At 41.2% G+C, this 27,395-nt stretch overlaps 1 protein-coding gene across 1 annotated transcript in view; it reads left to right on the forward strand.

Moving 5' to 3' along the window:
- Window positions 1-27,395, forward strand: part of cntn1b (contactin 1b) — a 685,547-nt gene that overhangs the window by 472,388 nt on the left and 185,764 nt on the right. Inside the window, exon 17 of the mRNA XM_048607547.1 lies at window positions 498-647. Within this exon, the coding sequence (XP_048463504.1) occupies window positions 498-647 (150 nt within the window). The remainder of the gene's footprint in view (window positions 1-497; window positions 648-27,395) is intronic.

A 27,395-nucleotide genomic window follows, 5' to 3' on the forward strand; every position in this document is an offset into this window, starting at 1 on the left:
GGAGCAGGTTTGAGGGCTAAATGGCCCACTCCTGTATTCTGTATTTCTTGGGATCAGTGAACAGCTGCAAACAAGTGGGAAACTTGGAACCAGCTGACAAGAATAGAGTTCTTTGGTGAAAAATAATACAAGGAGAAGTGAAATTGAGTGATGACAGCTAAGTGGAGGGAAGTTCTGGGGCTTTGCGTGAAATCCAATTGTAGCCACAGCCTCCCTTACCTATCAGAAGCACTTGATGTAAAAATCCTGAGCAGTTTCTGCTGCTAAATCTATCATTGCCAAAGTAACTGGTGTTCCTATCACTGTCACTGGTCCCACAATAGAGGATAGGATAGATTGCGAGTCTTTATGGATCCATATTTCTTAACTGCTGCTTCAGAAAATGAAGTTATGGGACAATCTTTCTGGTGACAGTTGTCAAATTTAAAGTTATCACTTTCTCTCTCTCTCTCAAACATATATTTTTCAAACATGCGTGATCTTTTTTATCCATTTAGATCCTCAGGATATAGAAGGCAACATGGAAACAGCAAAGGTGATCGATTTGATCCCATGGATGGATTATGAATTCAGCGTCGTAGCAACCAATACCCTGGGCTTGGGAGAACCCAGTTTGCCATCCGCTAAAATCAGGACAGCTGAAGCAGGTGGGTTGCTCGCTCTGTGGAGACTTACTTTACACTTTGTGCTTCATCGCAAACAATTGTACACATCCCACAGTGCTTTACAGATTTTGTGAGCTTTATTTATGAAGTGAAAAGTACACGTGTACCTGTGGCGGCTTCTATAGAGACATCCAGTAATGTTAATACTTCAAATGATAACATTTACACTCCGCCCGAACATGTTAATGCTTTCCTGACTCCCGGCTAATGTCAACCTTTTAAAAAGTATTCATTATTTGGGATACAGGCATCACTGGCTGGGTCAGAATTTGTTGCAGATCCCAAATTGCCCCTTCATCTGAGTGGCTGAAGAGGGCAGTTCAGAGTCAGCTGCATTGCCGTGGTACTGTAGTCTTGTGGAAGCCAGACCAGGTAAAGATGGCGGATTTCCCTCCTCAAATCACACCAGCGAACCAGATGGGTTTCCACGACAATCCACGATGGTTACATTGTCACAATCAGGCTAGCTTGCAATTTCCAGATTTGAAAAATTGAATTACAGTTGCACCATCTGCAATGGTGGGATTTGAACTCCTGCCCACAGAACTTTAGCCTGGGGTCCAGGATTAGTGGTCTAGTGACAATACTGCAGTGCCACTGCCTTCTAAAGGAGGTAGCTTGTTAAGAGCTATGAACCACCTCATACCTGTTGTTCAGTTACTTACGTTGACATCTACTGCAACATGTTCCTGCATTGTTAGACACTCCCTAACTTGTCACTTATCAAGTACATTGACACTTGTTAAGTACGTTGGATTCTGAATCATAGTCAAGAACCCTAAACTAGAGATTGCGACTGTGAAAGCTGTGTTGTATCATTGATAGTACCAGGATACCTTTCACAGATGCATCCACTCTGTTGGTTTATTTCTTGCACAAGAAAGATTTGGAGTATCCATTGAATCGCATGAAGCATTCATGGTGAAATGATAACATACAGTAAAAGTGCAAACAAAAGTTGTATTAACTGCTAACTGAAAAGATGGGACTTTGGATTGAGAACAGTACATGTTTTTAGTTGCAGTTTGCAGTAGATTGCGTATTAGATGTCCATGTAGTGCCATTGGAATAACTGAAGTTCTAGTTCCTTCAGTTAACAATCTCTTATCCTGCTTTCAGATATTTGACCAATAGAAGTACAATGTGCAGAATCAGAATTGTGGGTGATTTCTCATCATTCTACTTTGCTGACCCAAAGTTCATGGTGGTTTATGAAAACAGTATGTATAGCAATATTAAGCTGTAAAGGGAGATAACGAATGAATGGCTGCACTGCTGATCAGTTATCTTGTAGCTGTGGCAGATTTGACTTCCTGTTGCGTGCTGGTGAGAGTTGGTTTTATGATATGCTTTGTTAACATTCAGTTGAAAGTTAAGAGCATGCCGACTGTCTCTTGTTCCACTATTGATGTGAGTCAGAAAGCAGGTCCAATCAGGGAAGTCTGTAATGTCCGTGTATAGTGGTCTGCTTGGCCAAGATTAGAGAAACAGTTCTGAAAAAGTGGAGGAAATGGATTTTTTTTTATTTTTGATTACCTTTTATCAGACTACTCAAGATATTATTTAAAGAAAACCTGGGTCTAGTACTGTACACAAGGTAGAATCAATTAAATATTGCTTTTGTTTCTGTTCTCTCAACCTGACTTGAAGCACTTGATTTTAGAAGCCCAACTCTCAGTATTAAACTTCACTTGGTTTGTGAGCAGGTCAGGATGGCATTACAGTGCTACCCAGCCACTTCCACACATGGCACTCTCAATTCACGTGATTAAGCCTTATAAAGGCAAGTTTGGTATTTTTTACACTGCGACTTTTGATATTCAGAATGAAAGATTGGTGTTTATAATATGTGTTCATAATCGTGGGAAATGCATTAACTGAGGGGAGCTGAGTTAAGGGGGCATGTGAATCTGCAGAAAGAAGTAAACATTTCCAGTAGATTCCTTTTCTTTAGAGATAAGTGAAGCCCCAACGCTCATGCAGAACCTACTTAATACCGGCATTGAAAAGCACACAAAAGATGAGTTTAGATAGCGAAAACTTATGGCGTTGCAATGAATTGAATCAGATTGGGTGATGATGCTGAGATGAAATGGTGAGGACTGGTATCTGAGCTGTTTTAAATCAATTGACCATGGGACTGATGTGACCTTCAGTCCTGGCAATTCAAGCCACAAAACTGGTTGACTGTCGTCCACCTGTATTTATGTTTCTTAGTTCCAGCTTCATCCTTTGTCCTTTGGTTGACCTAGAGGTTTAGAAATGGATGTCCTTTGCACTGTTGCCTCATTTGTGGGAAAATCTTCTACCAAAACGCATGGCACACATTCTGGGTTTTATATGCCTTGGTGGAAGCAAGGACAGAGGATTATAAAATGTACATATGTGCCTTGCAAAGGTGTGAGAAATTAGGGTCCTAGCAGACTTCGAGATCTGTCAATTTGCAGCACGCTAAAGATGTGGAATCCAACTTGACTTACTGCTCCTGGGTGCAGTTCACTGTAGAACTGACGAAGAGCTCATCTTTGCAGCTTCCAAGGCTTGAGGCAGTTGCTGTTTGTTTTCAGTAACACTGTTCAGTATCAGGACATTTCAAATGAAGTTGCTGAGTGGTGTATACAGGACAATGAAGATGTGTACTTGGGACACCGAGAAGATTAAGCAAGGCTCCAATTACTAGGCTGTCTGAACTGACACGAGAGCTGCTGCTGGTTTTGCTCGAAGGACTCCAGTGGTCACTTGGGTTCTGTGTTTGGTGGTCAATAAATACTTTCTTCACTTCTTGAACTATTCAGACATCATAAACTGAAGTGTAGGTCACCTACACTCTGTTTTAGAAGTTGCACATAACCAGTTTTATATTGCAGGTGTGTAACAAATGAATCTGTGTGTTGGCAATCTACTGTAGTGTGTTGTGTTACCACACTGTCATATAGTTTCCACTGATTTTCCAAATCTAAATAAAGTTGCTTCTTTGAACTGTTCCATCTTGCTCAATTATGTTTTCAGGAAAAAGAATATTACTCACTGAGGACATTTATAGTTTCTGTTGCTAGCCATATGGAGGTGAGAGGAGTAGGAATATTTGCTGTAATCTCAAAGGTTCAGTTTCCATTTAATGATAATGTTTCTGTTATGAGGCACATTTACTTCTGAATCAGACAAGTTTTACCGTTTCCAAATTTCAGTTAAAAAGACAGCACGATATGTAAACTAGCAAAGTGCAATATAATGCAGATGTGTTTGTTGACTGTTCAAAGTCAACAACATATTTTTGGCCCATTTTGGGTTACACTATTGTTCAGCTTGATCACTGATTTAACATAACATAGCATATCTGCAAGGATATGAGTGCACTATCATCTCATTCACATTTATTCCTGAACTGAAAGACTTGTTAAATTATAGGAGAGCTACATGTAGGGACTGTGAACATATGCATTGTTACTGAATGATAGCTGTTCACTTAAATGTTCTTTGTTGAATGATTATCTTTTCCATAAGAATGTTTGCGTGTGTAAGTCTGTGCACACTTGCAACTTAAGTCTATGGTTTTTAGTATATCTCAGTACATTTTCTTATCTGGGTTCATTTTGCTGCTTTTACTAGAGGTTTTGTAGTACGTAGTTATTATTTATGACAGAAATACACAGACTTTATGATGTGCATTAAGATCAGTGCGACTGTAGGAATAGCATGTCTGACCGTTCAGCCTTTCAAACAGTTTGGATTCAGTGTTACCAAGTTGACCATAATGTTTTATATAACCATATTCAACTCTACTTCATGTGTCAGAGTTTGTTGTCGTACCTTCCAAATGTGCTGTGAGATACATATATATGTGTGCATATTGATGCATTTCTTTTCGTGTGGATGAACATGATAGAATTTTGATGATTAATCATACTCTTGTTTCCATCAATCCTCAGGATTTGAAACATTTTGTACCTTTGCTATATATATTGCATTTTACTGTCACTGGGCCAGAGCACCACTGCAATATTTGACTGTTTGTATCTGCATTGTAAATGAGATTTTTATCAGCTTGGATTGTTGCTTCTTGTGAAGCCTTGTCCCTTTCCTTGTATTGCATAGAACCACACGTAGTATTGTCTTAATTCTGTTTTGCCTCGAAAAATGTCAGTAAACATGATGCACTGGTCATATGCATGAAACCAGGCTTGAAGAGGACTATCGCATTCACCTGTGTTGCGGGAGTTCAATCCTCTACATCTCAGCAAGGAACTAGCACAACAATAAAACTCAGACACAACTCTGTAGCAGGTGGGAGTTGAAGCTAGGTCTTGTGGCCCAGAGGTAAAGAGGTGACCATTGCACACAGATTCCCCTAATGCAATAATGATGCGTTACCTATTTCACCATATTTCTTTTATATATACATAATCTTAAATATCATTTAAAGGACAAAGTTCGTGTTCGTCAGCTGTTGGAAATAATACTTGTTTTTATATCATGCTCCTCATGACTTCAGCTAACCAAGTGCTTTTGAAGGGTACTCACCATTTTAAGGTAAAATATGGCTGCCAAATTTGCATGCAGCTTGCTCCTACAAACAATAATGCAATGTTAATTGAGGGGTAAATATTGACGAGCACATGATGAGAGGGGGCAGACAGGGTCTTGGTTTAATTTCACCTCTGAAAGGCATCTCTTCGAATGGTGCAGCATTCCGCTGCTATTGAGCTAGAGTGTCAGCAAAAATTTTTTATGTTGAATTCTCTGAAGTATGACTTGAGCCTAATCCCTTCTGGCTGAGAGGTGAGACGGCTTCTGTATACAGCTGCGGGCCAAGCATTTAAAATGTTTCCACAGTGAAGCAGTCGAAAAGGAAGAAGATGTTAAAAGTTGCAGGCATTGCCATTAGTGAGACCAAACTCAAATTTTTCATCTCGATACATGTGTAAAGCAACAGTGGTACATGCATGGAGAGCAGCTTAGAATCCAAAGTAAACACTTGCTGACAAGCAGGAAAGTTCTGATTCAGCTTAGCTCAGCGATTGGCAGATGTGGAGAAGTCTTTGTATTGAGACAGGAAAAGACAACATAATTACTAGCAAATGATCTTCAAGTCCAAGGTAACATACAGAATGGTTATTTCATACTTATAGAATAAGCTGCTACTTAGCAACTCATTGCACTCAGCTAAAACATTCCGTTGTAAATGACAAGCTTGTTCCCAAGATTATAAAATGAGGAAGGGAAGAAAGTGACCTCAGATTATGGATAATAATCCCAAACCAAGATGAGTAACTCCTTCTCAGTCCTATCCTTTGCATCTTGTAAAATAGCAGTTGTCAATTACAGATTACAAATTCGTCCTTAGGACACTATCTTAAGGCAGTAGTGAGCAGCATGCACACCCTGTATGTTTGACAACACTAATTTGTATCATGCTGCAAAATAAGAATTGGAATATCTGTTGCAAGCAGTCAGTTTCTACTTAATCGTAATGGAGATGATAAGAAAGCTCCAATGCAAGGGTGCACCATTTATGGCTAACTTAAGAGGTTAAGGACTGTATCAAATTGAAACTTGTACAATGTTATCAAGATCAGTCTAGATAATTGGGAAACATTTGCAAACCAGCAGACCTTTGAGTATAGGAGTTGGGACATCATGTTGAGGTTGTGCAGAACATTGGTGAGGCCTCTTCTGGAGTACTGTGTGCAGAACTGGCTACCCTGTTATTGGAAGGATATTATTAAACAGGAGAGGATTCAGAAAAGATTTGCCAGGAATGGAGGGTTTGAGATACAAAAGTAGACTGGAAAGGCTGAGACATTTTTCACTGAGCATAGGAGGTTGAGGGGTGACTTTATGGAAGCTTATAACATGAGAGGCATAGACAAGGTGAATGACAATGGTCTTTTCCCTAGGGTAGGGGATTTCAAAACTAGTGGGCACATTTTTAAAGTAAGAGGACAAGATTTAAAAGGGGCAAATTTTTCACACAGAGAGTGGTTCATGTGTGGAATGAACTGCTTGAGAAAGTGATGGATGCAGGTATAGTTCCAACGTTTAAAAGACATTTGGATAAGTTCGTGAATAGGAAAGGTTTGGAGGAATATGGGCCAAGTGCGGGCAGGTGGGACCAGTTTAGTTTTGGGAACATGGTCGGCATGGACTGGCTGTACGAAAGGGTCTGTTTCCGTGCTGTATGACCCTATGGCATTACAATAGAAAAGGAGAAACTGAAGTTTGAGTGAAAACTAGAAAAACATATAAAAGAGAGTAAAAGCTTCTCCAAAGTATATAAAGGAAGAGGTGGAAATAATGAACATTCATCCCTTAGAAGATGAGACTGAGGATTAAATCCTGGTGGAATGTTTGCACAAGTTCTTCGTATTTGTTTTCACTGTAGAAGTCACCGAAAGCATCCCAAGAATAGACAGGAACTGATACCAACACTGAAAATCGCGATCACTGGAAAAAAACAAAATTAGAAGAAGTAATGGGACTAAAGGTGACAATTTCCTTGGACCTGATGAAATGAGTCCCCAGTTCTTTAAAGAGCTAGCTGCAGCAGTTCATGGCTGCATTGGCTGTAATCTTTAAAAAATCTGTGCATTCTGGAAAAGCCCCAGTGGATTCGAAAATCACAAATGTAACATAGTGATTGAATGAATGAAGGAGGCTGGAAGAAGGAGAAGCTATTGGCCAGTTAGTCTCACAACTGGTAATTGCTAGGATTTGTTGTTAACAATGTAGTTGCAGGACATTTAGAAAATCATAATCAATCAGGCAGACTCAACATGGCTTTGTGAAAGGGCAGTAAGGAGTGGGAAGCTGTGAGCCAGAAGGTCGAGTGGAAGGTCAGCGAGAGCACATATTGTTGGCAAAGGTACAGTGCCAAAATTTGGATGGTCAACAGTGAGAAAAAGAGTCAGGGAGCAGAAACGGCTGTTCCAAAATGACGCTGATTGAATCACTTGGTTCTCTGCCAGATCAGTTTGAAGCAGCATGGGAACACATCTCACAAACACTGTAAGAGAAGACAGGCCTGATTGGTTTGCCAATGTTAAAGTGAAACAAGGTAAAACAGGATATCTTTAGACAGGGATTACTGGTCTTTTTCTTTCTGCCATATATTAAGATCAGGTCAAAGGTAATTTTTCAGCAGGAAATAAAAATGAGTGAAAAATTGCAATTTCGTGCCTTGAGTTGTCGAAGTAGGAATTGGTAAACCACATGGCTAAATCAAGACTAGGCTTTGCTGAAGCATACACAAATGAGGTAGTGAGTCTAGTGACTGAATAGATTAGATGAAAAGGAACTTGTGTCCTTCAGGAGGGTAATGATTTACTTGACTTCAGAAACACGACCACTCTGGCCTTAGGATCAGAATGACCAAATATCTTTCTTTTGAGCCTTTGCTCAAATAGGTGGGGACTGTTGTTAGGCAGTTGGCTATGAGCAATATGACAGAAGAATAACTGGTAATACTAGTGTTCGAGACTGAGAAGAAAGTGGTGTCAGCACATTTCCAAGCATTAAAAATATACACTTCAGCTGAAAGGTTGCAAATGGATGGAATTTTTCCTTGTATGTGTTTCATTTATAGCATTCTTGCTGACTAATTTCCACAAATGAGCATTTCCTTTGTTGTCAGTGAGTACAGTAATTTAGCTAGGTTTTATTGTGTTTTAGTTTGCTCGGTCGAAATGTTCTCTGCTGAACCCAAGTCTCAGTATTGCAGCAATCTGTCATACCCAGGCTGTAACCGTCATTTCTAATGAGCAAGTGAAAGTCTAAGAACAGTCCTTACTGTTGATTTAATGTTTGCAAAGAGTAAGTTGCATTTTACTTCTGTATTAACTTGTGAAGTGATTGAATTAGAATCATAGAATCCCTGCGAATAGGAAGCAGGTCTATCGTCCCTCTGAAGAGCAGCCCACCCATACTCAGCCCTCCTACCTGATCCCCATAACCCCACATTTCCCGTGGCTAACCCACCTACCCTGCACATCCCTGGGCACTATGCGACAATTTAGCATGGCCAATCCACCTAACCTGCACGTCTTTAGACTGTGGGAGGAAACTGGAGCACCCGGAGGAAACCCATGCAGACAAGGAGGAAAATGTGCAAACTCCACACAGATAGTCACCCGAGGGTGGAATCAAACCCAGGTCCCTGGCGCTGTGAGGCAGCAACGCTAACCACTGAGCCACCGTGCTTCCCCAAAACATTCGGATGTTATTTTTCTCCTTTTATCTACTCTCCTGATTCCATGGTGGGTCTCATTTTCTTATGTGTTGGTTTTCCTTTAATTCCTTGCTCCTGTGGCAGTTGGCAAGTGACAGTAAATTAATTCTGCTCTGAAGCGTGACTGGATCTGAAACATTAACTCTGCTTTCTCTCCACAGACACTGCCAGACCCGCTGAGTTTCTCCAGCAATTTCTGTTTTTGTTTCTGATTTCCAGCATCCACAGTTTATTGTATCATTTTCAGCAGATTAATTGCTGCATTGGGTGATGGCATTATTCTAAAGCCTGACATTGTCCCTCATGAATATCAATGCATAGATACTTTCTCAAAAGGTATCTCAATGGTCATCGCTATTAGGAGACCAGGCTGACTTCCTCTTTATCCAGAATAATTGCCCAACATTAGCACTCCTTAGCTATAATAAATTAACTTAATGTGACCTGGGGGTTGAGCTTGCTATCACCCTGTTATATAATAAATCAGCTGCTTTCTGCATACATTTGCAGTGTTGAGACAAGGATTTAGAAGTTGCTTAGAGAGCAAGGCGCTTCCAAAAGTAACAGTCAAACAGACTGGCGTATGATAAATTATTTTGTTTTCCTTAGTGTGAGAAGCCGAGTGAAATTGAGTGCAACAGTTGAGGTGTGTTTCCAGCTGTTATTCTGTGCAATTAAGTATGAAATAAAGCAGTTGATTGACTTACATCTGACCTCGTATCAGTGAAGTATTTTTTGGGCCATCTCTTCAAAGTTGAAGGAGCCCGTGAGAGGGCAATGCAAACAGTTCAGAACTCTTCCAAAGCTTTGCTCAAAGAGCCCACCAATTGTTATGGCCCAGATTGCACAATAATATAAGTCATTGGACATTCTGGGCACACTCCCAAAGTGCAAGATGCTCAGGTCAGAGGACCCAGGATCTTGTGCCTGAGTCATAGCTCAATGGAAACTATTACAGCTCGGTGACTTTGTCCTCACTGGGGCTAATGTGTGTCCCCAAGGTGCGGCAGTCTGTTGGACCTTGATTGTCCAAATCTCAGGTGCACCAGTGCAGGTAGGGGAGAAAAGGAAACCCTTGGATTTTCACTACCTATTTGTAATTTTGGACAGAATGCTGACTGCAGCTCATGGAGAACTGGGCCGTGTTGTTGATGGGGATTGTGCTGAGAGAGTCTACAAGAGCAAACATCAAGCAGGTTTTTTTCCCGGTTAGCCAAAATACCATCCTTTGCTGATTGAACTTCCTCTCTTGTGCACTCTGTCAATCACTGAATATCAGATGACAGACAGCAAAGTGTTCGTCCCCAAGGTTAGCGAGATTTCCAGAATAAGGGCTTTAGTTTTCATAGTTGGTTCTATTTTAACTTTCTGTTTGACCCCTTACATAAAGGAGTTACAGCTGAGCCTTTGTTCACTGTAGAAATGTGTTTAACTATGAACTTACTTTATTGTCAATGGTGATTATTTTCCTAAGGGGAGACTGCTGGGTGCACTGAATCTGACATAACCTCTTTCACTATTGCTACTTTATTCGGAGAACTTTCGGAAGAACGCTGCTGAACATCCCGGTCAATTTCCACTGAGACCCAGTGAGCTTTGTGTTTTAAGGGGTACGTGACCATTTTGCCCCATGCTTGCCACAAGCCTGCCTTCGATATTGTAGCCTTCGGTGCCCCATCGTCCTTTGTTGTCAGATATTGCGAGGATTTCTTGTTGGGTAAAATGTGCCCTTCATCTAGGACACTTTTCCGGAGTCACTGTGTGAAGCCCCTTTTGTGAAAGAAGTTCAGGGACCCCTGCCAAAAATCAGTTGGTATCCTTTGATTTAAATTGAATGGTTCTGCGAAGACATCCAGCGTTGTTTTCTTTGGCTGTAGCTCCTCTGCATTGGTCTTGAACCTTGAGTGATCTGTGCACAGTTGTAAAGCTTTTATTCTCTCTTGGCCAATTTCAGTATTGCTTCCTGTAAGTGTCAAGTGCATCCTGTGATAGACCTGCCTGCATGCAGTTGTCTCGATTGAATGCCATTGGCAGTGTTTCTGCCACACACCTGAATTGGATAGGAGTTTGTACTCCTCTACGCTCAAAAATAACTGTGCATCGTCCGCAAAATTTCTGAACATATCCTGCAGCACCAGCATCCATGATGGTTATGAAAAGTGATAAAAATAAAAGCAAACTCTGTGGAGCACCACCACTACCTTGTCTCCAGGATGATCCAAAACCAATAAGAGATTGGCATCCCACCCACCGTCTTAAATATTTACCCCATACTAAACTGTGTACCATCTAGACACGAAAGTAACTCACTAAGGCTCCATCAACAGTATCATCCAAACCTGGGATCTTTACCACACGGCGACAGAGCTAGCGTGGGAGTACACCACCTGCAAATACCCCTCCAAGTCACACACTGTCATGGCTTGGAGCTATGTCACTGCTCCATCAGGTCAAAATCCTGAACATCGTTCCCTAATAGCAATGCGAGAACACTAGCTGCCTGGACTGCAACGTTTGACAAAAGCGTTTTCAAATGGACTAAAAGACAAACAACAAACTTTGGCCTTGTCAGTGTTGCCCGCTTCCTCTGGATGAATTTAATGGCCATTGACGACAATTTGGAAATAATAATTGCAACTCCAGTCCCCACGATAGCACAAAAAGCGAGACCTCACTTATGGCTTTCTGAAGTTATGAACCTTACACTGGATTATGCGCATCCAAAAACTTAGTGATGCCTTTAAAAGGTCAAGTAAATTAGTAAGTTCATAGCAAACATAGGCTCAAAGGCTAGGCAGCTGGAGGTTTGTGGTTGTCAGTGACTTCTGCCGAAGTATTTAGTTCCCAGTGTAGATTTGGGTTGGAGGATGTGCAAAATAACAAGTTCAAATGGACAGCCGTAGATATAAGATGATGAGGTCAAGGTTAAGGGGAACAAGAGTTATGATCATTAACTGTACATGAAAATTCCTTCAAGGCACAATCTGAAATAAGCAGTCTTTTTTTTTCTTGAGGAATTATTGCACATGAGTGAATCCATCGGCTGGAGTGAAACTGTAACATTTAGTTACTTACATTGTGCTAAGAGATGGTTCGCAGGGTCAGATTAAGATCTGTATCCAAATTCCTGACTAACCAGGAGATTAATGAAGCTGACCTTGCTCTCCATCATCCCTTGGTACTAATCAGCAAGTAAAAAAGTTCCCTCACCAATTTGTATTTATTGGCCTGTCTTAACAAAATGCTATTTATTTGATTTTTTAGTACTTTAACTTTCTCAAGGGGTTTTATTTCCTCTGGTTTCCAGGTTGCTTGGAGGTGACACATGTGCTCACACTTAGAAACGCATTGAGCAAATCACTGTGCTTCTGAACCAGAAACTGTATTTTCAAAGCCAGCAGGAATATTGTGGTGCATTATTGTTCCAATTTACTGTCATATAAGTGGGTTCAAGCTCGATCTTTGCATCATCAGTTCTCGTGTCATCTCACTGTTTTAGAATATCACTATAACCATTGATTTATATTGAGATCTACATGAGCCAACTGTGCACCTTATCCAGTGGGTTTCTGAGCTGTGCAGATGAGGAAGGTACAAGGTCTAATCTTAGATCCTTGCTGCACTAGTTGTACCCTGAAGCTCAGTGCCAGTGCAGAGAGATCATTGGCAGGTTTCTCACTTGGGTGTTGGTGGGAATGGCTGAGTTCTTTGGGGATAAAGGTAAGATCTGACTCGACAATGGTGCATCTCACAAAGTCAAAAGACTTTCTAGCATTCTGGATGACGAGTATTTGAGCATTAATCTCAAAACTGAGCAGATGAGAAAAGATGCTCCTCTTTGTCGAGATCAGTCAGCATTTTAGTTTTTGTGAGATTTTTGGATGCTTGTATCCAGCCCATTTTTGGTGGATCAGACACCAGTTCCAACTAAGACACCAGCTTACTGCTCCTAACTAACTGCACAATATTACAAAAGTGATCTAGAGTCAGTGGTGACTGCACGCTTACTCTACCTTCCATCACTCCCTAAATGAGCTGAACATTGTACCTGGACTTTCCTGGATCAAAGCATTCTGTTCTTTCCTGTGTTAATCTGTTATGCCCTACTGTATGGGTCAGAGCTCGATGATGCTTTGAATCATAAAACACTTGACATTTTTTATACCTCTTTCAGGAAAACAGAACCGTAGAAGCAACTGGTACAATATTGCATTCAAATGTCGGCAAAGTGAAGGAGCCTGTTTTTTGTTTTTTTTTTTGAAAAGTGCGAAGCTATCATGCCAAGGTCAACCTGTCCCCTCGACTTTTTGGAAGAGCTGCTGGTTTTCATATATTGAGGCAAATTCACATCTCAACCAACGGATTTGTGTCATTTCTGATGTGGAGAGTTATGTACATTACAGGTGGCTGCCATTATCAGTTGATAATTGATAACGAAAATTAAATCAGTCACCATTATCACCCACCAGGGACCCATGACCCAGTCTGTCAGGACGTTTTTGTAGGCTTTGGATAATACCATTCCTTTTAGGATGCTGCGTTGATCGGCAGTGTCATCTATACAAGGTTGCTGTGTGGTCATCATACTTTTGGTCCACATTACCTACATCGGGACTCAAAAGAAAATATTTTCTTATTATTAACCTCTATATTGGACGTGCATTAGTGCAGCCTTGCATCATCAGGCTGTTAGACATCAAGCTGGGGCTTGCAGAACGTGTAATGTCACACACTGATTCACATGACTTGCAGAACACTGTCATTTTGTATTATAGGAAAAATTGTTTGGAGCAAGGCCTAGATTATCAAATTAAAAATTAATCTGCCCCATCTAGTGACCAGAATTACTTTGTTTTTACCCACTACACCAAAACCGAAGCAAGATTTCACTTCACCCAGACTCGAATATGTTGCAACCAGAATTAACCTGAAATACTTCTTACCCAGAACATTGGTGCCGAATTAGTAACAGCCATGCTGTTACTCCAGGGCTAGGAATACAGCAGAGCTAAAAAGAAATACAGTCTTCCAGCAGCTATGTAGAGACTTTGTAGTGTTAAATAGGAGCTATTGTGTTATTTTGACTCCCTTTCCTGCAATTTTAGGGTATCGAATGTTATTAGGTGGAGACATAAAGATTGTGGTGACGACCTGGTTCCAAGTTTTGGGGTAGAGCTATAAAAGCAGCCAAAGGCGCCATAACCTAAGAATAAATGTCCACGTGTATAAATTTTGAAAGCAGTTGATTTAAATCAAAACCCATTTGATTTGTGAAATTGTTGAGTTTTGTTGGCAGTCTATCTGCTGTATATAATTTCATATCCATTCTTGAACTCCTTCCAAATAATGATTGCATTGAATTACTTATCTCAATGGAGTTCCAATTATAAACAGAGGAAGTATAAAGAAACTGTTAACCATTACCTTGGCCATCTTGAATCTCGCTTAGCAAAATGATTAGTTGCTGGAATAGTTAACCTGGTCAGCGCCTGTATGCAGAGTTCTGCTGATGTTAACGAAAGAGCTTAAATTTCGACAGGAACTTACACAATCTCAGGAGACACACAGGAGGCTGTTTAGCCTGTCATAGTTTTTCCAGCCCCGTTAATGGGCCATACAATTAGTCCCATTCACCTTGTGAATCCCCACAGTACTGGGAATCTTTTTTGAAAATCTGATTTCCTCTAGAAAATTTCTCATGAACAAGGAACGCAAATAGTTAACATAGGGGTACAGCAAATAATTAGGAAGTGCTGGTGTGTTACCGTACATCCCGATGACCGGCAAAGCATATCAAACCACGCGACCTGTTGACCATTTGCAGTGGGCCGTATCTTTTGCTTTATACTGAACCAACCTGTGCCTGCAAACCCCAGAAACGTACATCCTCTATCAGATGTGATTCTTGCTGTTGGAAATCACTTATTAAGCAATCCAGACTGCGCTAAGATTTACACTGGATATCAATTTAAAGTCATCAGCCGGGTGCACAGTGTAACTGGAGGCCATATACACAAATACATTGGACTCTGATTTATGCAGCTAAAAGAAATTTGTACAAACATTGCACCTTTTTCAAAATAAAGAGCAGTCAAAGTGACAGTCAATATCTGCTGCATCCCTATGTCAAGACCATGACCAATCAGAATCTATGCTTTGTCTGAGAATTAAAAGTGATAATTAGCTATTCTTTCTGTTCCCATTGCCAGTAATGGCCCAATCGGTCAGTATTCTTTTCTCATGCTATATAACATGGTGGCCCTTTGTTCAAAAATTCATTTCTTGCATTCCAGTTCTCATGACTGCAAGATGAAAAGGTACCAAATTTTGCCTCCTTTAAGCAATGCTTAAGTTCTACACTACCATGCAATGATTTACTGTGGACTCTGGGATATCTGGCCATTACAGAGGAAACAAGACAAGGCCTAATCAATTGGATTCCAGTCTTGTCATTCTCATGATTCAAATATGCCAACAAAAGTGTAAAATCCACTGCTTTTAACTTACTGTCTAAACCAGACAAAACCTACCTTTGTTAGCTCATTAGCTGAGCTTTACTGTTGCTTGCTGTCGTGTTTTTTTTCTTGTAATTAAACTACATTCTCTTTCACTCAAGAAAAGCTGAAAATTTTCTCTCCTTCATGTTTGAGCTGGCTAACTATTTTCTTTGAAGTGTAGTAGCTACAAGCTACGAGTCTTGTTGTGAATGACCAGGGCTGTGACCATACCTCATCTGGCAGCTCACCATATTTTAAAATGCAGGTGTATGCCAGAACCACTGACGTGTTTTGAATCTTAGCTAACCTCACGATCCTTCAGATTGTGTGGTGGGCTTCCGAAAGGACGTGACACAGTGAAGCCTTTTAAGCTCATTTTACTGAATAGAAATTTCCTTCAGACAACCTGTTTTTATTCACTCAGCCTAACCTGAGCAGCTTAATTGTGTTCAGTTTTTCCTACACGTCAATATATAAAGCAAAACAAAAGCAGATCCTCCAGAGGTTTGCGGTAATTTGCTGCCCAGGTCCATAGACTTCTCTGCTGGTTGCATCAAAACCAAACTGAGGGATTTAAATTATAATCTTCAAAGCTGGTTTTAGGATGAAGTCTTAACTTCATCACATCCGTGTCAAGGTCAGGAAATGATCTGGACCATTTTGACATGATGGAACTGACTCTGCTTTACTCGAACTCTTGTCATCCTGTTTATACTGATGGGACTTCCCAAGATTGAATCATACGTCCTTGCTAATGGGAGAATTAGACTGTGCAGAGTTCACAAATACAGAAAAGCAAAGCGAACTTTGAGAAGGAATTTTTGAAGAAGCGGTTATTGCAGCAATCCTCTTAACTGTCCTTCATAAATTGGCACCGTCCTTAGCAGTTGTTGATTCCCATCTGTGTTTTGTTCCCATCCAGAAACATTTGGTGCTGGAATGTGGAGCTGTTGGTTAGATTTTGGATAAACGGTTCTATGGAGATAGCCAACCCTTCTTGTGTCTAATAAGGCACCAGTCTAAAAACTGTACTGTCCTCGGTGTGCTGTACCTATACTGAGCGTTTGTATAATGACACACAATATTATTGTAATTATTCATGACAACCTATGCCAATTTGCATTTTTTACAGTTTACTTGACTTTTGTTGCAGTCCAAAATGGTGTGAGATTGTTTGTTGCGCTGTATTGACGACTGGGCACATTTGAATGTGAACTCAGCGGAAGTAAGAAGATTTCAGCAGTGAGTAGCAGTTTGATGTGCCTATTGACTACGCTGACATCAGTTTAGATAGAGCAGGACCTGCAGAAAAGGCAGCCAGGATCCAGGTTATTGTCCCCGGACTATGAGTGAAATCTAGCTATCACTCACTTGGACAAACTCATGTCATGTGGACCCATCAGATTAAAAATGGGTCAGTGGACCTCAGTTTCCAATGACCTTTCAGAAGCGTTGTACATTCCTGTTGAATATTTTTGTGTCAATACTTGCCTGTCCAACTTGTAAAGGCACACATCCGCTGACAGATTTCATAGCCTTCTTCATATGCACCATTCTAATTATTTGTTTTGTTTTGCAACATCCAAAACAACAGACGATGTGAAGCAATATAGCATTAGGCTTGGTGTCGAAATGAAATGCTGCGCCCAATAGTTTATGATCCTCACAAGGCTGAAGGTAATTGGAAAAAAATAGTTGCTTGCCAGAAAAGTGAACTAATGTAGGTCCTGTTGAGAATATTCTTTTTTTTGGTTTCTCTGCAACTCAGTGGATTTTCCACCTTTACAATAATATTTTCCCAGAACAGGCGTCAGAGGTGATATACTACTTTATTTTAATAACTGCTATTTGTCAGAGGTTCCGTATTGGAAGTATCTCAGCACGGTGCCTACATGCTATAGGACCCTGCTGCTATGGCAACAGTTCCCCTAGGCTCAGCCCCACGACCACTCTTAGCAGGACAGGACTCTCCAAAACTTGCTCAGGGTTTTGATTGTGGGCAAAGTGACTTCACAACACGACCCTGCCCACGTTAATGATGCCTATACTTGGTGCTTTGGCAACACCATGCTCGCAGGCTGACTTCTGTATTCCTGTTTTACCTTCTCTACTCGAATGCAGCTACCCATGACCTGGAGCTGGTAAGCGTCAGTGGTCTCTGTTGCGCTCTGGCTCTTTTCAGTATAAGGAGTGACCACATCCTGTCAACTCTCAATACATCATGCTATCAAAATGCTCAGGAGCCTGTAAGATCCTCAGTGCATGTGTCTGAAAGTAGTACCTAACTTGAGGAGATTTGAACAGAGCTCAAAGAAACTCCAGATTTCAAGTGACTTTGGTTCAACTCTTAGTCTCTGTAAAGTTAACCGGGGTGACCTTGTGGCCTTTGACTTTAGGAATGATAAATATGGAAAGGTTGCTGACAATAATTCAATGGCCTCTGCAGGGAAGTGTGCTGCAGTGATATTTTGATATGCTAGATGTGGCTCAGACATAGCACTATAACCTGTGAATCTGAAGATTGTGGGTTCGAGTCAGGTGAGGCCACTTTTGGAACACGCATACAGTTCTTGTTGCCATTTTAGAGGAAGGATGTCGTTAAACTTCAGAGGATGCAGAAAAGATTTACAAGGATGTTGCCAGGGTTGGAGGGTTTGAGCTATAGGGAGAGGCTGAGTAGAGCTTTTATCCCTGGATTGTCGGAGATTGAGGGCTGACTTTATAGAAACTTAAAAAATCATGAGGGGCATGGATAGGGTGAATAGCCAAGGTCTTTTTCCTGGAGTGTGGTTATTCAACACGAGAGGACATAGGTTTCAGGTGAGAGGGGAAAGATTTAGCAAGGACCTGAGGGTGGTGCGTGTTTGGAACAAACTGCCAGAGAAAGTGGTTGAGGCGGGTTCACTTACAACATTTAAAAGACACCTGGATGGGTAAATGAACAGGAAGGGTTTAGAGGGACAGGGACCAAACGCTGGCAAATGGAACTAGGTCAGAATGGGACGTCTGGTGGGCGCAGATTGCATTAGACCAAAGAGTCTGTTTCTGTGCTGTTTCTGCTCTGTCCCATGCCCAGTGACTTAAATTTAAAGTCTAGGCTGGCATTGTTGCTAAAGCTGATAGAAGTGGAAGATTTTTGATAGGCTAAATATATAGACCTTAAATATGTTCTATTCCTTTTTGTATGCTGGGAGAATGGAGGATTATAGGCAAGTGTGGCAAGTTGTGCCTGAGATGGAAGCTCAGCCATGCCTTTGTGAAATAACGGAGGAGGTCCTTGGCTCTGAGCAGCCAATGTTCTTGCCAAGTGTGGCAGTTCTGGGTAAAATATTCCCTTTTGTTTGGATGTACGCTCAGCGAGGAAAGTGTAACAGTGATATGATACATCACTCTTATTTGAATATTTTTACATAACATGTCGCTTTATTCAAAGGTCTGTCTGAAGGCGGATTTTCACTCGTCGGAAGACTCTCACCTGCAATAATGAGGAATAAACGTTTTTATAGATAAATCAGCGAATATATATGTTTAAAAGGATGATTCTGTGTGCCAATTTGATGTAATCCAGCCTGCGATTTTAACCTGTTAGCTCAGGTATAGAAGGGACAGATATGGGAAACAGAAGGATGGATTAAGTTCTATGAAGGCAGTTCTGTCATCACCAGGATCTCCTTATTCAATACACATCTGTTTTACATTGCGGCAACAGAGAGAGGCTTTGTCTTTTTTTTAATGCTCTGAATAGGCTGCAATTCTAAAATAATTAAGCTGAGTTTCACAAACGGGGACTTCCGAATTTCCAAAAGCGCTGTTGTGAGGAGACTACATTTGAAGGATCTTAGCGCTGTTAGTTAATCTGTTTATTTTTACTCTATTTGGAAGCGATGTTTAACCAAATCTTTGAGAGAAGGAAACATTATTTTTCACTTTAAATGGGTCTATTTTTAACACATCAAGTATATCTCAGTTTCCCAAAGAGCTCGTGATCTATGCTTAAAAAATAGGTTGTGACACTGTTCCAAAAGCAGAGTTTTTTTTTCCAGGATACTGACCAAAGTCGTCCCTCAACCAATGCCACTGAATATTGTTTCTGGGAGCTTGCTGTGTGTGAATTGGTTTCCAGGTCTTATGCATTAATCACCATGACTATTTTTGGATTTAAATGGAATCACAAGCAGATGTCTCACTTGGCCTGACATAGTCCTATGACCTCCACTGTGAGGCACACATGCCAGAGGCAGACAACTGAAGTTCAATAAAGTCCTTGTGTTGGTCATAGTATACTCAAAACATGCTGTCGGTTGTGGCTGTGAGATGACTGTTGCAGAGCTGTTCAAAAGCAAAGCTGCTTAGAGTGAGAGGCCTAAGCAGAGCTGTGAGCTGCCGTTTAAAGAAACAATGCTACTGGGAGAACCCTGGTTCAGCAAACATGCCTGCAGATATTCCCCTACCAGCTTCCTTTTCGATGACATGGGATTTGAAGCAAAGCTGGAATTTCATCCACACACAACGACAGAATTATGAAATAGCAAGGGATTTACTCCCAAAGCCAGAACAAGTCACCACAGTTTCATCATTGTTGAGAAGAGACTATTGCAAAAATCTATCGAAAGAGCAATAAAAAAAAAATCGAAATTTTAAAAACTTTGAAGACAGGCTTTGAACCCCAAGTGAATGTTACTTATGAATGGTACATGTTTAATATGAGCCAGAGTGAAAGAGAGTCCATTGGTTAACACATTATGTCATTAACTTGCAGAAACCTGTGAATTTGTGCAACTAAAAGATGAGCTAATTAAAGAAAGGATCGTCTTGACCATAAGACCATGAGAGCACAATTGCTAGGAGAAGACTGACTCTGAACGAAGTGCAGAGGCTCCAAGTTTGTAGATCAGCAGCTACAGTGCACACATGGGAGAATCAGTGAGGACAATGTGGACAAACTGCCCAGACGGGTGCACTGTATTGGAAAATAAACCTGCACCGTTCATTTGCAACAATATGGCGAAACATAGTTTGTGAACATAGTCGACGTGGACTGTTTGGACCGAAGAGTCTGTTTCTGTGCTATAAGACTCTGATTGTCCACAGAGAACCAGCAGAAAGAAATCAATCTCAGTGGAGGATCTCACATAAGTCACCAGGAAGCATGTCCCAGCTTGGGGAAAACAGTGTGTTAACTTCAAGAAGTGAAACCATTTTACATTCACATACTTAGCTAGGAAGCAGATAAACAAGCCTATGAAGATAAATGCGATAAAAATGTCAGGCAATTCCACAGACAAAAGGCGTGGATAATAGAGAGATATTGCACAAAAATTCAGGTGATGCAGTCAATGCCTTAGAGCAGGTTGACAATGTCGAATCTAAAGGATAAAGATAGTTTGTTGTAACTACACGGGAGTCCCCAAATTTGAGTCATACAACATGGAAGCAGATCCTTCAGTCCAACCAGTCCATGCTGACCATAATCCCAAACTAAACTAGTCCCACCTGCCTGCGCTTGGCCCGTATCCATGTTCATCCGACTTACAAATACTCATATTTACAAATGCAGTCCCGTGCAGGGATGTAATTTCAAAGGCCCAGCACATAAACATTTCCTGTACTTATGAATGGCTATTTCATATTGCCTGCATTGTGTTCTGACTTGAGTGCAAATCGATTTGCAAACGGACTCAAGAACAGAACCCAGTACTGCCTGTATTACGTTAAACACGCTGATGTGCAGTAGACTCGAGACAGTGACTACACTTCAGAAAGTGTACTCTTCATTGGAAAACACTTGGGGGCATCCTGAAGTCCGGAAAGATGCTGTGTAAATCCAATTATTTCATTCTTGTGGACAGTGAGATTCCCATGTATCAGATGGCCTTATCCTTCCAGATGGTAAAGGCCACAAGTTTGAAAGGTCCTTTTGGAGGACCTTGATGGATGTTGGTGATATCTGAGGGCTGAATAGGAATGTGCAGTATCCCACTAAAACCTAATGTTAAACAAACGTTAACCCATTTCTCTATCTTTAATTCATGTAACGCCCAGGGAAATAATCTGCCCAGGAATTGGCTGACTTTTGTCTTCTCAGCAGATGTTGCTTGATCTGTCACAGCCTCTAGGGTTTTTTGCGTTTGTTTCGTGTTGTTTTGAAAGGCCAGGATTTGACGAGGACGTAGATGCTTGCTTCTATGCAGGTATAGTCACAGCACAGGAAGAAAAACAGAAGTTGCTGGAAAAGCTCAGCAGGTCTGGCAGCATCTGTGAAGCAAAAAATCAGAGTTAACGTTTCGGGCCCGGTGACCCTTCCTCAGAACTGTTTTGTTTTTAGTCACAACACAGGACTTTTTATGAATAATGTGACAAGAAGAACTTTATTCTAATCATTTGCATAAAGTGTTGCCTCAGTCAAATTATACAATGTGGTTGAGAGGGTTAAATTATGAAATTTTGGCTTGTGTTCTTTCGTAGGAAGCTTAAGGGTGATGTAATTGAGGCAGTTAGTATGACTTTTTATAAAGTGAATAAGGTGTACACAGAAAGCCTAGTTCCACTTTGGAGCAAACAAAGAACAAAAGGAGTTAAAATTCATTGAAAGCAAAATGCTGCAGCCACTATGAATCTGAAACGAAGACAGAAAGTGCTGCAGAAATTCAAGATGCCAGTCAGCATCTGTGGAGAGAGAAGCAGAACTCTGAGCTATTTAGGAGTGAAATCATGGAGCTTTTTATTGAACCAGGGACTATGGAAACAGTGAATTTTCAGCCTGAAAAGCTTCAGGCAAATGGAGCTTTCAAGCTGTAGAAAGGTAGATCTTTGTGAGGTGTTGATATCAGAGACTGTGGACAGAAGGTAGGTAATTGGATCCAAGGAACAGATTAGACACGACTTGGTTGAAATGCGCAGCAGGCCTAAGAAACTGAATGGTTTTCTGTTTCTTGCATCGATGCCCCAATTGTGTCACTCCAGATTCACTTCAGAGTGAAGTTCACACTCTGATGAAGGGTCACTGGAATCGAAACGCGACCTCTGCATTTCTTCCCACAGATTCCGCCAGACCCGCTGAGTTTCTGGAGCAATTTCTGCCTTTGCTTCACTCCGTCAGTGCTTTAACCCAGTTAACAGGAGCTCCTGTTTGCTCCTTGAATACTGCCGTCGTGTTGACACAACATTGACCGTGATGCACTTCATCAAGGTTTTATTGCTTTGAATTTATTCTGAACATCAGCTCGAGGGGAGATAGCTGAGAAGACGATGATTCTTTTTTGTTAAAGTCTTGATTTATTTTTTGAGCAGTAACTATGACCTGCTTGGAACCGGAGCTGCATTAAATTATTGCCATTCTGCCTCAACATGCTCCATGTGACATAAAAAAATTACATTCTCCAAAAACCGTCCTTAAAGAAATTTCTTTGAACCAAACTTCTTATTCTCTTCTAGAGATTGCTTTACATTTATGATGACTGAAGACTACGAGAATAAATAGCCTCAGCCTATTCACTCTATCAGTACCCCTCAATTTTTAAATCTCTGTGTCTTCGCTACTCCATTTGGAAATCTCAAACTACCACTCCCAATGGGTCAGGGGTAAAGGAAGGGTGATAATTCACTCTTGTGCTGTTCACCTTGTTTCTGCTCCACACACTATATTTCTATGAAGCAGGGAGCATTAAAATGCACCACACTGAATCCTCGATTATGCTCACAAGCCGTGTCTATCATTTTTGTTGGGATTTGCACTTTGCACTAAATGCCAGGATGAGAAGATTCTGTTTGGGGAATAACCAAACTAGTAAAAAGAACAATCACTCATTTGAAAGGCAAACAAGCTGAAGTTTGTTGTACAGCAAAGATTAACATTCCATGAGCTGAGGCATGGAACAATTCCCAGCATCAGTGCATGTCAATCTGTTTTATCCCATGGATCTCAGATCTTCTGGGGCCTTCTCTTCGTCCCTTGATCCTGGTCTCTTGACTCATAATGCCTGTCGATATTGTAACTTAGCTGAAGTATCATTTATAGATGCACAAATGTCTTTGTAGTTTTAAGACTTCAATTTTAGCATTTATCTGCCTTAACTACTGAACTGTACTGTGGACGACTGCTGCCTATCTCTCATTCTCTTTCACTGTGCTGAAAACTACTTCCTTACAAAGAATTTTCACTTCACTTTCTGTTAAGACAATTTACCTTTGACCTTAATACTAGTTTCCAATCCTGATGTACCCCAACATCTAGATTTCGTATCATAATCGCCCCACCACCCCTGATATTATATCTAGGTTCCTTTCAGGAAAGAGAAAGAACTTTGGATGCTGGAAATCCGAGATAAAATCAGAAATTGCTGGAGAAACTCAGCAGGTCTGGCAGCATCTGTGAAAAGAAAGCAGAGTTAACGTTTCGGGTCTTCAGAAGTTGGATCAATGAGCCCAAAACGTTAACTCTGCGCTATGCCCACAGACGCTGCGAGACCTGCTGAGTTTCTCCAAATTTCTGTTTTGCTTTGAGAAAAGCCCAACCTGTGACAATTTCTTGATACACTTCTGGGATTTTACAGCAGGGGAAATTGGCCATTGACTGGCAGTCCCCTTCCGGTGGAAATTCTAACTCCCCAGTGGGTGCCTTACGCCTCTGACTTGGATCCTCCTGACAAGTCCCTTCCAGCCACTGTCTGCTGACAAAATCCAACCCCTTAACCTGTGCAAAATTCTGAGTAATATACCCCAGTTTTATACCCCTGCTTCAAGGTAACACTTCAACCAAGTCTGTTCACCTATGCCAACAGAACTATTGCCCCCCAATCAGTCCTTATGACTTGACCAATGGGAAGGGTTAACCTTGCCTCTTCCTTGAGTCAATCAGCTTAGCATTGCCTTGAGCTGTTAACCATGGGTTTTTTTTTAAACGTGGTGCCCTTGGTATATCTGGTGCTTGATAAGTTCAGTTCTATTTTTTCCTTTTAAAAATCACATTGCAGTATCTGGCACATGGATTGGCATGTAATTCAAGACCTTTCCTCACTCGGCTTATGTACAGTACAGTTTGATAATCTTGTTCAGTGTGCTGCTGAGTTAAAATCTCACCTCAAGGCTGACTGAAGCAGTACCCTGTCCCTTACAAACACTCATTTCAAATGTACATGTTGAAGAGTTGCTTTTGTTTCTTCAAAGCCTTGGATCTTGAAGACTGTGCTCCATCTGAAAAAAACTGAAGTGCACTATTTACTCTCTTGCGGTTTTATTCTGATTTATATGACACCATCTGGAAACTTTCTTATTTCCCTTTGTTTCCTGTGGAAATCTTAAAGGATATACTACTGGACTCAACTTATTCAGCCCTGGGAATGGGCGCTACCGTTTAACAGTGAAAACATATTCTTTCTTACTACAGTTCATGACCATAACTATATCCCATGTTTGATACTCAGAAGGCCTGACCTCATTACCAAAATACCTCTCAGCCTGTTTTTCAGATTTCCAATATTCCTTGGAGGAAATTCATTAACTTGTCCTGATTTACTCCATTGTCTGTTTCAATCATTTAGCAGTATGCAATTGATGTGTAAAAGGAGTCATATGCTTAAATGTCAAATGACCTGAAATCCTCATGAATCTTCCAATCATAAGGTGACGTTATTCTGAGGGACAGAAAGCTGATCGCCATCAAAGAACTAATAAGTTTTACTTTGAATTGTGTTAGCCACATCTACTTTTAGCAATACGTTCTTTAATGTTCTGTTCCCACACTCAACACTCCCAGAAGATTGGATGATGAGATTTATGCAACTTAAGCCAAATTCTCTCATTAACTCCTCTGATTTGTGGAAATATTCCCCCCCCCACCCCCGACTCCACCACCAACTCACCATGGTGAAATGAGTTCCCTGGTCACTACTGACCTGAAGGTTAAGTCGCACTTAACAACAAATGATGAAACAATATCTTCACAGCAGTGTGTTGTTTGACAAGGAAATGCCTCTTTCAGCTTAGTAACCTGGTCAATAGTCACAAGTGCAAGAACAAGCTTTCCTTTGTGATGGCGACAATGAGCGAGTAAATCCAGCCCAAGGACCTCTTGCTGCTGGCTAACTTCCAAGGAAAGCCCTACTGCTACAGAATAAAGGGTTGACCTGGACACATGGCAATCATCTTGCAATGTCGAGGTTTATATCCACCTTTAACCGAGGGCAGCCTGCAGGAGCCGCAGCTTTATCCAAGGTAATCTCCAAAGAGTAGTGACCATCTGTCAGATACAAATGAAGCAAGGACAAAATTCACTGCCCAACTCAGGAGCACCACAAACAGTAGAGCACTCAGGTGGAAGAGTTGTTCTGTGAGCCCATGAAGTAGGTGCAGGCAAGGGCTTACTTTGTTCATGCCAATAGATGAAGACCTGACACTTAACAGACCCTAAATTTATTGCAGGGCCAACTGTTGAAAGAGAAGTTGATGCATCTTCCACTCCTGAATGATTACAAACTATACCCCAACTCTGGAAATGAATCCCCAGATGTAGCTGCTTCATTAACTGCACTGTTTCTCTGCATCAGTGATCCCAAGCTAGCACAGAAGCTACTGTTCAGCAGGTCAGAGAGTGGCAAATGGAATGCTGGCACTATTTCAAAGGGAATGAAGCATAAAAATAAGGAGGTATTGCTATCACTAAATGAGGCATTAGTTGGACCATATCTACAATATTGTGAACAGTCCTGGTCCTCTTGTCTATAGAAAGATATCCCAGCACTGTAGAATTCCAGAGAAAGTTTATGAGGTTGATCCCAGGTCTTGAGGGATTTTATTACAAGGAGACGTAGTGTGGGTTGAGCTTGTACTCATTGGAGTTTATAAGAACAAGACGTTACCCTACTGAACATTAGATTCTCATGGTAGCTGCAGAGAGGTTCTTACCTCTTGTGGGATACTCCAGGACCAGAGGGCATGATCTCAGTTTAAGGGTCCGCCCATTGAAGACAGAGAGGAGGAGGATTGTTGTTCCTCAGAGGGTTCTGAATCTGTGGAATTCTTTACCACAGAGGCCTATTGAGGCTGGGTTAAAAGGTATATTCGAGGCTGAGATAGGCAGGTTTCTGATCAGAATGAGAATCAAGGGTTCTGGGGAAAAGAAAGGAAGGTGGAGTTGAGGATTATCAGATCAGCCACAATCCTGTGAATGGTGCCGTAGACTCAGTGGGCTGAATGGCCCCTTTCTGCTCCTAAGTCTATGTGCTATGACATTACCAATGTAATACAGCATCTTTCTCTTGTTCAAAACCTGCCAAAGAAAATGAAGACATGGACTGTAGACCAAATATTTCACTCTGGGAGGAAGAATGACCTTTTACACGAGTCACTGAAAGTAAGCATGCAGCAGGCAATGAAGAAGGGAAGTGGTAAGTTGACCTTTATAGCAAGATAATTGGAGGACAGCAGTAGGGATGTCTTGCTGCAGTTGTACAGTGACATGGTGAGACCAGACATGGTGGGTTATGTGGACTTTTAATTCTCCTTATCTGAGGAACGATGTTCTGGCAATGGAGGCAGTGCAACAAAGGTTCACCCGATGGGATGGCAGGACTGACGTATGAAGAGAGACTTGATTGACTCGGACTGACTGGTATGTTTCTATAATGAGAAGAGAGTTTATGACAAACAGAAAGAGTAAGCCTGACAGAAAAGGCACTTCAAGACCGGAAATGGATGGGATTGCCAACAGTTTCTTTAACTGCAGTGAGTAAAGCTATCAAATCTGCAAACTGAGAGGAAGAGGGAAGAGACTTGAATGTGAGGGTATGTTCAGTCAATATGTTCATTGCCAATCCGGTGTGAGAAACTCCCTTGACACAGCCTGATGAATCGTCAATATAAACATGTGGAGTTTCTTCAGTGAGGACTTGAAGAACCAGGTGCTGCTCAAAATGCATCATTGATGAAGGTCATCTGAGAGTGTAAGACCATGTGGGGTCACATCTAAAGTAATTCTAGTGCCTGTCAGATCTGCCTCTGTGATGGTACTAA

Source organism: Rhincodon typus, chromosome 18, assembly GCF_021869965.1.
Source record: "Rhincodon typus isolate 14 chromosome 18, sRhiTyp1.1, whole genome shotgun sequence".
NCBI classification, from domain to species: Eukaryota; Metazoa; Chordata; class Chondrichthyes; order Orectolobiformes; family Rhincodontidae; genus Rhincodon; species Rhincodon typus.